This window comes from Vipera berus, assembly GCF_964194415.1.
Source record: "Vipera berus genome assembly, chromosome: Z".
Classification (NCBI taxonomy): domain Eukaryota; kingdom Metazoa; phylum Chordata; class Lepidosauria; order Squamata; family Viperidae; genus Vipera; species Vipera berus.
Window position 1 is genome coordinate 51,028,267 of NC_138205.1, and position 10,960 is coordinate 51,039,226.

General features: G+C 41.3%; 1 protein-coding gene across 1 annotated transcript in view; it reads left to right on the forward strand.

The window, feature by feature from the left end:
* The window catches only part of CNTNAP1 (contactin associated protein 1), a gene marked incomplete at both ends in the record, with an annotated part of 49,564 nt that overhangs the window by 21,582 nt on the left and 17,022 nt on the right, over positions 1 to 10,960 (forward strand). Inside the window, 3 exons of the mRNA XM_081346207.1 lie at positions 837 to 1,021; positions 1,248 to 1,391; positions 3,200 to 3,473. Coding sequence (XP_081202333.1) covers positions 837 to 1,021; positions 1,248 to 1,391; positions 3,200 to 3,473 — 603 coding nt within the window. The remainder of the gene's footprint in view (positions 1 to 836; positions 1,022 to 1,247; positions 1,392 to 3,199; positions 3,474 to 10,960) is intronic.

Genomic DNA, 10,960 nt, shown 5'->3' on the forward strand with positions numbered 1-10,960 from the left:
ACCTAGAACTAAGGAGAAATTTTCAGACAGTTAGAACAATTAGTCAGTGGAACAACCTGCCTGAAGAGGCTGTGAATGCTCCAACACTGGAAGTTTTTAAGAAGAGACTGGACAGCCATTTGTCTGAAATGGTATAGGGTTTCCTGCCTGAGCAGTGGGTTGGACTAGATGACCGCCAAGGTCCCTTCCAACTCCTCCTCCTTCTTCTTCTTTATCATCATCATCATTATTATTATTATTATTATTATTATTATTATTATTATTATTATTATTATTATTATTATTATTATTATTATTATTATTATTATTATTATTATTATTATTATTATTATTATACAATGGGCTTGACTTCAGTTAGCTAAGTGTAGGGTTTCTAATTGGTTTCATCCCAAGGTCCAAAGGACATTTGAGAATTCCCCAAAGGCTAGCTGTTTCTCCAGGGAAAAAAAGATGCCAGGTTAACTTAGCCCTTTACCTCCTTTGAATATGCCATCCATACCATGAATGGATTTTTCCTTTTCTTTTGTTTGAACAGTTATTTGAAAATGCAACTGAGCAAAAGAAAAAAAAGCAACTAAAAACAAATATTTACAATCTGTATAAAACTGTATAAAACATTTCAAAATAACATCAATTAGTACTCCATAAAAATATGATTTTATAACAATTTAATACTTTAAAACAAAATCAATATTTGGTAGTTAGCAAATGGTAAAAACCATCAATCAGAATAAATGGTTATCTAATCTCAGAATGTCCTTGTAATGAATCAGATAGAATCTAGTATTTGTTGAGATTGTTTCTAATCCTTTTTTTATATGGGTTTCTACCATCAGGTAACAGCTCATTAAACATGAGTGGAGGGGAGACAACAATGAAGCTGGGCAGTCTCTTGGATGACCAACATTGGCACCAATTTCGCCTTGATCGCTATAGAAAATATGTCAACTTCAGCTTGGATGGGGAGGTTCTGCAATTCCGGCTTAATGGAGAATTTGAGCAGCTTGACTTAGATACAGAGGTGATAAGCTTTGGAAGAACTTACACTGTGATAATGCTCATTTGGGGTGTGAAATTTGAAACCAACTGAAATGTATCTTTCTAATTTTCCATGGTACCTGCTGGGAACTTTAATGATCTTTAACCCTACATTCTCTGTTTTTCATTATGGCCACAAGATCTATGTGCAGCTATAAAAAATCAGGAACCTAATTGGCTCCCAGCTGTCTTCTCCTTGTTTTCTGCAGGTTTTCTTTGGAGGAGTGAGAAACTATGAGAAACAGCGACTTGTTTATAGGCCAAACTTCCGTGGCTGTATGGAAAACATTGCCTATAACTTGGTTTTTATTACTAATTTAGTAAGACGTCGGCATCCCTCCATCCGGGTTGAGGTAAGAATTAATATAGTTTTGATTTAGGATCTATGGCAGCCTTACTGACTTAGAAATCCTTCAGTTATCTGGACTTCAGTTTTCAGACTTCCTCAAACACTGTGAAAAGTTGAACTCCACACATCTGGACGATATGTTTGGGAAAAGCTGGTCAGTGATGATGAAGATAAAAACTGGTTATGTTGTAGTTGAAGGCAGGTCCTTAACCTGTACTTGCTAATTTCTGTTGAGTCTGTGCATAAGATGATGTTGCTTTTGTCCTGTAATTGATCCTGCTGCTGCCTGCCACCTGTTTTTCCATTCTGATTTCATTGTAAGTGAAAGGAAAACTCCATTGTAAATGAAAGAAAAATCTCCTCTAGGAAAACTGATGTTATGAAAGCAGTCCTGATGTTTCCACTTGGTAAGGGAGGGGAAACAAAATTGTGAGTTCAGATTGGCTTAAAAATGTATGTGAAGGAAATCAGCAAAATACCATGTTTGGAAGAAATTGGAATCATATTATTTTTCTGTAAAGTATTCTTACTCTTTAATGAATAAGACTTATAGAGTACCAGATGTAATCCTTTAAAGCGAAAGGACTTGTCTGCGGACTTAAAATATAAGAAAAAGAAAGAAAAAAGAAAAAAAAAGCAAATTCAGGCACCAATTCCTATAGTTAAATAGTAGTTTTTCTAACATTTACTAAGCAACAGCTCAGGATGATAAAGTGGTCTTACTTCCCAGCTTTGTTTGTTGTACCTTGATGGAATAGTTACTGCCAGATGACAATTTAAAGAAGAGTCTGATGGATCCAGTTACTGGCAGAAGTGTATGTTTTTTCCCCAAGCATTATTTGAATTCTGCTGTGGATCCATGCTAAACCTAAATTTTTTAAAAGACCTGAAATTGCTCCCCAACTCTGGGAAATTTTTCTTTGCCTTTTTACTAAGCTCCTCTATTTCCAAGGCTTTCCATGTTCTCAGCATGCAGTAATAGTTCTGTTGGATAAATCCCTCTGTTTGAACATAAATGAAAGAGATTATGATGTGCATAATTGAATGCCTCATAACATCGCTCACCTATGGAGTAATTTTTTTACAGCCTGATGAGTTTTGCATGTGTATAAATGAGTATGTGTCTCTGTGGCTCCATACACTTTCACACTTGCTCACAAACTTCATTATCTCCCTCCCTCTCTCTTTCCTCCCAGAACTGGCTGTAAATTGATGAATTGCTGCTGCTGTTAGCAAACCAGTTATCTAGTGAATGGGCAGGTGGGGACCAGACTGCTTCTTCTTTTGATATTAATTGAAGCAGCAACCAAACAGTCCAGTTCCTATTGGCTAGAGGATCAGGATGATCCAGTTGGCTAGTGAGAAAAATGGATGGGGCTTTCTGTCATTTCAAGGCCTACTCAATGGATATATTGGGAACTATACATTCCTTGGTGAAGACTGCTGAATGTTTCAATAAGCAGCTTCCACTTAATACTATGCATGAACAAGAAAGTAAAGAAGGGATTGAAAGCTCTTCTTCCAGAAGTCAATAAGACAGTAGTATCTTTTGTTTTAATGTCTTCTTTCTTAATGTAAAAGAAAGATTTCTTACTAACTGTGCTGGGTGGAGTCTCTGGAATGTTTCTATAGTTAGTTAAAAGGAGCCCAACAGAGCCATTTTTAGTGGCCAAGACAGCAGATTGTCCACCATAGATAAGGCATATGGATATGGGAGCAAATGCATGTGGCCCTTCTATAATGGACTGTCCTTCTCCGTTTGCTTTTGCCTTCCTCTGTGAATGCCACTGTGCTTTCTCTCTCTTGTTTCAGGGTCATGTGGGCTATTTCTGTCGGGACAACCTCTTGTTCCCCTTTACCTTTGCTGGGGTCAACAACTTCTTGCAGGTGTCTGGATATCCTCGGCGCAATACGCTGGCAGTCAGCTTCAGATTCCGCACATGGGATGTTGTAGGGCTGCTTATGTACACAACCTTTGCTGATGACCTAGGATGGCTTGAGATGGTCCTGAGTGATGGACAAGTCAATGTCACAATTGCTCAGCCGAAAACCAAAACCAAAACCAAGAAGCTGGAATTTGCAGCAGGTAGGCAGTAAGGTAAAGATGATTAGGGTTGCAGTTAGTAAAAGGACTCCAAGGTAAGGCTCCAAAATATGTTACATAGTATATTCTTAACGTTGGAAAGGTGTTAGGTAGGAGAGGGGAAAAGGAGGCTGGTGGTGCTGGTTCCAGTTAAGGTGGATTACAGCTTGTTTGATGGCTTCCTTCTTGCCTGAATACTGGAAAAATTAGGGATCTAAGGCAGATATTTTATTTTTCCAGTTTAATAAGAAACTAACTCTCCTTGGTGCAGGTAAGCTCTCTTGGTTGGGTAGATTCTCCAATTCACCCTCACAGTTGTATTTGGTGGAAGTATATGGCTAATGATCAGCAAAGCTTTAGTTGTAATGTTGTCTTCTTGGTATTTATGCTAGCTTTCAGCAGAGGCTGTTAAGGATGCTGAAGTCTTGCCTCCTGTCCAAAGATACTGGCTGGTCTTGGGAGTTCCCATGCCAATTTCATCTTCTCACAAATTTAATTTAATTTAATTTAATAATTTGATTTCTATACCGCCCTTCTCCCGAAGGACTCAGGGCGGTGAACAGGGCAATACACAATAAAAATATTATACAAAAATTAAAAAGCCATTAAACATTATGCCCTTAAAATTAATACATATTACAATTAAAACTATTTATAAAAACCCAACCCCATCCCGTCAGACCAGGCCAGCTTGTTCGAAAAAGAGAGTTTTGAGATCGCGCCGGAAGGAGCGAAGGTCGGGGGCCGTCCGGAGCTCAACCGGTAAGCTGTTCCAAAGGTCTGGCGCGCCCACAGAGAACGCTCTCTCCCTGGGGGTCACCAATCGGCATTCTTTGATCGGCGGCACCCTGAGGAGGCCCGCTCTGTGGGAGCGCACTGGACGGAGGGAAGTTGACGCCGGCTGCAGGTGTTGCCATAGGTAATCCGGACCCATGCCATGAAGGGCTTTGTAAGTCATCACTAACACCTTGAACCTCACCCGGACAGCAACCGGTAGCCAATGCAGCTCGCGGAGCAAAGGTGTAACATGGGAGTATCGGGAAACTCCCAAGACAACTCGCGCGGCTGCATTCTGCACCAGCTGGAGTCTCCGGGTGGACCTCAAGGGCAGCCCCATGTAGAGAGCATTACAGTAGTCTAGACGAGAGGTCACGAACGCATGAGTGACTGTGCGCAAGGCATCCCGGTCTAGATAGGGCCGCAACTGGCGCACCAGGCGAACCTGGGCAAAGGCCCCCCTAGTCACAGCTCCAATATGCTCTTCCAAAGAGAGCTGTGAATCTAGAAGGACCCCCAAGTTGCGGGCCCTATCTACGGGGGGTAATAGCTCACCCCCCATGGCCAATGATGGGATAATCGGAATTTCCCGGGATGCCGGCACGAACAGCCACTCAGTCTTGTCAGGGTTGAGTCGAAGCCTGTTCCTCCCCATCCAGACCCGGACCGCCTCCAGGCAACGGGACATCACGTCAAGGGCATCGCTGGGGTGGTTTGGGGTAGAAATAAAAAATTGATGTCTGCTCCACAATTAATTTGTATATCAGAGGTCATTATTAGTGAATAATATAAAATATTCACTAAAATGTATAACTGGATCAGAGATGGATTGTAGAATGAGTACTTTTTTGTGCAGGTGCATTATTTATTTAATTTATTAAATTTATTTGGTTGCTAATTTCAGATACATGACCCTGGATGGCTAACAATTAAAAACAGAATAAAACAACCCACAAAATAACATAAATAACATAAATAATAGCTGAACAACTAATCTAACACAATACTAACAATCAATACAACTACGAAATGGGCTAATTGGCTCATTCTATTAGGACCCAAAGCTTAAAATCAGTCTAAAATTTTATGGCATAGGATGATATCTAAATCCAATCTCGGTGTTTGGTTTGATGAATCAGTGGCGTGAATCAGCGCAAGAGATTCTGTTGTTTCTATATATAAACATAATATGAAAATAAATCCCTTGGCTCTTTGGGGTGTTATGCCTTGCCTAGAGTTTGAACAAAATGTGACAACTTTGCAATTAGTAGCTCAACATCCTGTATTGATTCTTTTTAAACAAAAGCAGTTTGAAGAGAGGAGTTTTTTGGCAAGAAATTGTGGGCAATTCTGTATTTGCTCATTAGGTCTATGTTACGGGTATTATGTTTACCTTAAATGCAACTCTATCGTTCTTTACATAAAATAAGGCACTGTTGCTGTAAACTAAGGCAGGGATCCCCAACCCCTGCGCCGTGTGAAGGGATGGCCTAGGACACTTCCCCACACTCGTGCTAGCGCCACTCTGAGCATCCCACCGGTGCTAGCACCACCCCGCCCCAAGTGTCCTACTACCACTAGTGCCGCCCTGAGCATCCCGCCAGTGCTAGTGCTGCCCCAAGTATCCCGCCAGCGCTAGCGCCGCCTGCCCCAAGCATCCCACCGCTGCTAGCGTGGCCCCAAGCATCCCCCCGACGCTAGTGCTGCCCCACCCCTGAGAGTCCCACCGGAGTTAGCACCACCCTGAGCATCCTGCCACTGCTAGCGCCACTCTGCCCCCAAGCGTCCCATCAGTGCTAGCGCCTCCGAGCATCCTGCTGGTGCTAGTGCCGCTCCACCCCCAAGCATCCCACTGGCCCATAGTGTTCCACCAGCACTAGCGACACCCCATTTGCAGCACTTGTGCCCATGCAGCCCTGTTTGCATGTGCACATGTGCTCATGTGTGGCCATTCATGTGTGCACATGTGCTTGCATGCGGCTATTTGCATGTGCTCATGTGCAGCCCATTTATGCATCCGTTCATGGGTCTCATTTTTGCGCATGCACGCGGCCCATTTGCACGCATGCATGTAGTGGAGCCTGTCTACCTTTCCAGGCTGCCAAATCAAAAAGGTTGGAGACCTCTGCTCTAAGGGCAAAAAATGGTTAATAAATCTCAGATTAAACAAGATAATCCAACTCTGCCAGCTGGACTCAGGTGCAACATGTGATGTCAGGGTTTAAAGGACAAAATGAAACTGGCACCTGAGGTACCTCTTCAGCCTAGTAGCACCAAACTGAAGTTATATTCAGAGAAACTAAAGAAATCATTGGGAGTTTTCCAAGTGGAATGCAGCATACATGTGGGTATCCACATACTTAAATCTGTGGAAGCCAATCAGAAACCTCTATTGTCTGGGTCAGCATGTGAGTGTTTGGGTTTGATGTAGTTTACCATTCTGGCTGAGTTACACAATGTTGAGATGAACCCCTCAAAATCCTTGGCAAGGCCACTGACAAAATAGCAAATCCTCCAAACCTACAATGAGGTGTTTGAGAGCCCCATAGTATCTGTTCCAGGAGAGGTTCACTTTGAACCTGACCCTGCCATTTCACCAGTACAATGTGCCCCATACCATTAAGCCACAGGTCAAAGTGCAACTGGACAAGTATGAAGCTGAAGGATATATTACTTCAGTATCTGAGCCTATTGATTGGATAAGCAACATAGTTATTAGGAAGCCTCAGAAGATAAGAATCTGCATTGATCCCAAGTTTCTGAATAAGGCCCTGAAATGGTCACACTACCTAATGCCAACACTTGATGACATTTTGCACAAACTACCCAAAGCACTGGTTTTGGCACTTGTTGATGCCAGAGATGCCTTTTTACAGTGCAAACTGGATGAAAAGAGTAGCTACATGACCACATACTGGACTTTTGGGGGCAGAAAGAGATGGTGTAAACTACTCTTTGGAGCCTCTGTGGCACCAGAGGTGTATCAATGAAAGCAGCATGAACTATTAAGTGGCTCAGTGGAATTGAGCCAATAGTTGATTACACACTTACAGTTGGCTGTAGTGATACAGATGAAGAAGCTGAGCATGACCATGATGAGAAGCTAATAGCACTACTAGACTGTTGTAGGCAGATGATGCTGAGGCTCAGTGCAAAGAAATTGCAGTTCAAGGTGCATTTTGTCCGTTTCCATGGACATATCCTGTCTTCACAAGGCTTGAAACCTGACCCAGATAAGATTAGACCCTTTGTGGACATGCCATCACCTGCCAATGCCAGATCGATGTAGAGATTTATCGGTTTTGTCACATACTTATCAAAATTCCTGCTGCACCTGTCTGAGGTGTGTCAGTCATTGAGACGTCTTCTGGACAAAGATTTGGCACTGGCTTCCCAAGCATGACCAGGCAGTAAAGGAGATAAAACGCTTGATCACCACTTCCCCAGTGTTGAAATATTATGATGTCACAAAGCCTGTTACAATTCAAAGTGACTTAAGCAAAAATGGCCTAGACCAGGGGTGGGGAACCCTGGCTCTTTTATGACTTGTGAACTTCAACTCCCAGAATTCCTGAGCCATCCTGAGCCCACCCCTGGCCTAGGATGTTGCCTCTTGCAAGAAGGTCAGCCAGTTACATATGCATCCAGGGCTTTTTCATCTGCAGAGCTAAATCACGCTCAAATCGAAAAGGAATGTTTAAGTATTGTATTTACCTGCCAGTATTTCCATCATTATCTTTGTGGCCGGGATACAATCACAGCTCAAACTGATACAAGTTGCTAATAGCCATATTCAAGAAGCCTCTTTTGTGTGCCCCCAAGTGTTTGCAGAGCATGATGCTTACACTGCAGCATTACAACCTCAACGTTGTCTACAAGCCAGGACTTGAAAGATATCAGTGATACCCAGAGCAGAGATGAGATCAGCGTACAAGATGGTATCTTGTACCAAGGTCCAAGAGTCATAGTGCCAAAGTCACTGAGAGCAGAGATGTTATTGCTCATACACTCAAGCCACATTGGGAGTGAGGCATACTACAGACAAGCTTGTATACTCTTTACTGGCTTAACATCCAAGGCAAAATCAAAGACTTTGTTAGCAATTGTCCTATTTGCAATGTATATGCACATTTGCAACAAAAAGAAACCATGATGTCACATGAGATACTCTCATGTCCTTGGCAGACCACCGATATAGATTTGTTCAACTATGCAGGAAAACAGTACCTGATATTAGTTGATCATTATTAAGACTTTTGGGAAATTGAACTTCTTCCTGACTTGTCTGCTGAAACTACCATTAAGAAATGCAAAGCTCAGTTTGCACATCATGGAAAGTGATCTCTGATAATGGCCCTCAGTTCTACAATTTAGGAAATTTGCCACTGAGTGGGAGTTTGAGCATGTGACCTCATCAGTCATCCACAAGCTAATGGCAAAGCTGAATCAGCTGTGAAGATTGTTAAGAATTTATGCAAGAAAGTGCAAAGTGATGGTAAAGGCCATACTCCAGCCGAGGACATGGACAGTAGTCCGGCACAGAGACTGATGTCAAGGAGACTAAGGATCTCCTTACCAGTGGCAAGTAAGTTGCTTGAGCCCTCTGTGTTACAAGGTGTGCCAGAAAAGTTAATGCTTAAGAAACAAGTATTAAATGCAAGATATGACAAATCAGCCAGAGATTTGCCAGAATTGAATATTGGAAAACGAGTCTGTATGAAACTGATGCCTGGAGATGGAACAGGTTGGTGGAAAATGGGTATCTGTTTACAAAAGGTAGCATCACGCTCCTATCTAGTGGACTCTTATCGTTGCAATTGTATGGATCTGCGTGTGGCTGAGCATCTAGATTCTCCATATCCAGTGGACAAGCCTGACTCACCTGGTATTTACCAGGCCACACTTAACCACTGACAATAGTGAACGCACAGTATTGATTCCACAGACCAATGTTAATGATAGTCGTGAGCGAGCCAGTATACTTGACAGCAATCAGACACAGAATATCGCACTAAATGGTCATTAGAGCCCAGCAACCTCAGCGAGGTCAGAGAAACTCTTAGTAAAAAGAGGACCAGTCTTTACCCATAATGGTAGACGTTCACAAGCACCCAAAAGACTTAACTTATAGGAAGTGTTGTTGCTAGTTTTCATCCAAAATTTCACTATGTTGTTTGGTTAACATGGAAAGGGGAAGATGTTACAGGTGTTTTATATGCAGCTCTATCATTCATCTCTATTATATTTGTTTCCTGTGTCACATTGCTACTCTATGATTCATCACTATTGTTCCTGTGATGCATTTCCTATTCCTGTTGTATTCTCTCTCTAATAAGATGGCTTCTGCAAAAGATGGCTTGTATTGTATTTACTTACTCCAGTTGAAACAGTCTCTGACTGATGTAAGTATTTAATTCTGATCAGGTCTTGGGTTTCTGCCATTGATAATTTTAAGGGAGAAACTGGAAAATATTAAAGTATTTTCAAGTCAGATTGATATCCTGAGGATTTTATTAATATATTCATGCAGTTTACTTGAAAATAAATTGACTATGATTTGCCCGTCTTCTGCTTTTTTTAAAAAAAAAGTTTTTCAATCTAGCTTTGAGCCAGTGTTTGTATATTTCAAACTGGGCTTTTCTTATTGCTGTCTGCAGTGGAAATGAAGTTATATGACAAAGGTCAATATGTTTTAGACAACCATTTTCTCAACTTTTCTCCTTATTTCTAGAGCACTCTTAAAATGGCTGTGCCGGCTGGAAATTCAGGAAGTTATGGTTCCTACAGAGCTGCAGCACAAAAAGCTACAAAATGACTAATATAATTTATTTAAGAACAATTACAAACTTTAATCTGCTGTATGTTTTAATAAATTAGAAAAACAAGTTCGGTTACATGCATATTTTTAAATTAATGCTACTTGAATTATGGTAGGAATTAGAAAGCAGATTTCTTCAATTAGATTTTGAATTGGTTTTGCGTGTGTATGTATGTACACGTACTACGTATTCTGGTATGGCACAAAGTGGCTCAGAGCCTGCATTTCCTGATATTTTTCCACCTTGGAAAAAAAGCTTGGAAATCTCTGCTTTATAAGATAAGTGCTGCAAGATTATTATATGTACAAAAATGGAAAGATTCTGAAATACCCACAGAAAAGGAATAGCTGGTGTTAGCAAAGATTGCAAAATTGACTTGTTTGGTTAGAATTCACAGTACAGAGTAACAGAGTTGGAAGGACCCTGCTAGTCCAACCCCCTGTTCAAGCAAGAGACCCTGTACCATTTCAGACCAATGGCTATCCAGTCTTCTTTAAAAGCTCCAGGAATGGAGCACCCACAACTTTTGAAGGCAAGCTGTTTCTTTGGTTTATTGTTCTCATTGTCAGGAAAGTTCTCTAGTTCTAGATTGGATCTCTGCTTCATATAAATCTTTATCCTTACTTCTTATCCTGCTCTGATGCTTTGGGGAATAAGTTGATCCTCTCTGTGATAGCCCCTCAAATATTGGAATACTGCTATAATTTCACCCCCAATCTTTCTGTTTATTAGACTAGACTTTCCTAGTTCCTGCAATTATTCTTTGTATGTTTTAGTCTCCAGGTCCTTAATCATCTTTGTTGCTTTTCTGTGCATTTTTTCTAGAATCTCAACAGCTTTTTTGTATTGTGGTGCCAAAACTGCAGTACTCCCAAGTGTGGTCTTTCCAAAGCA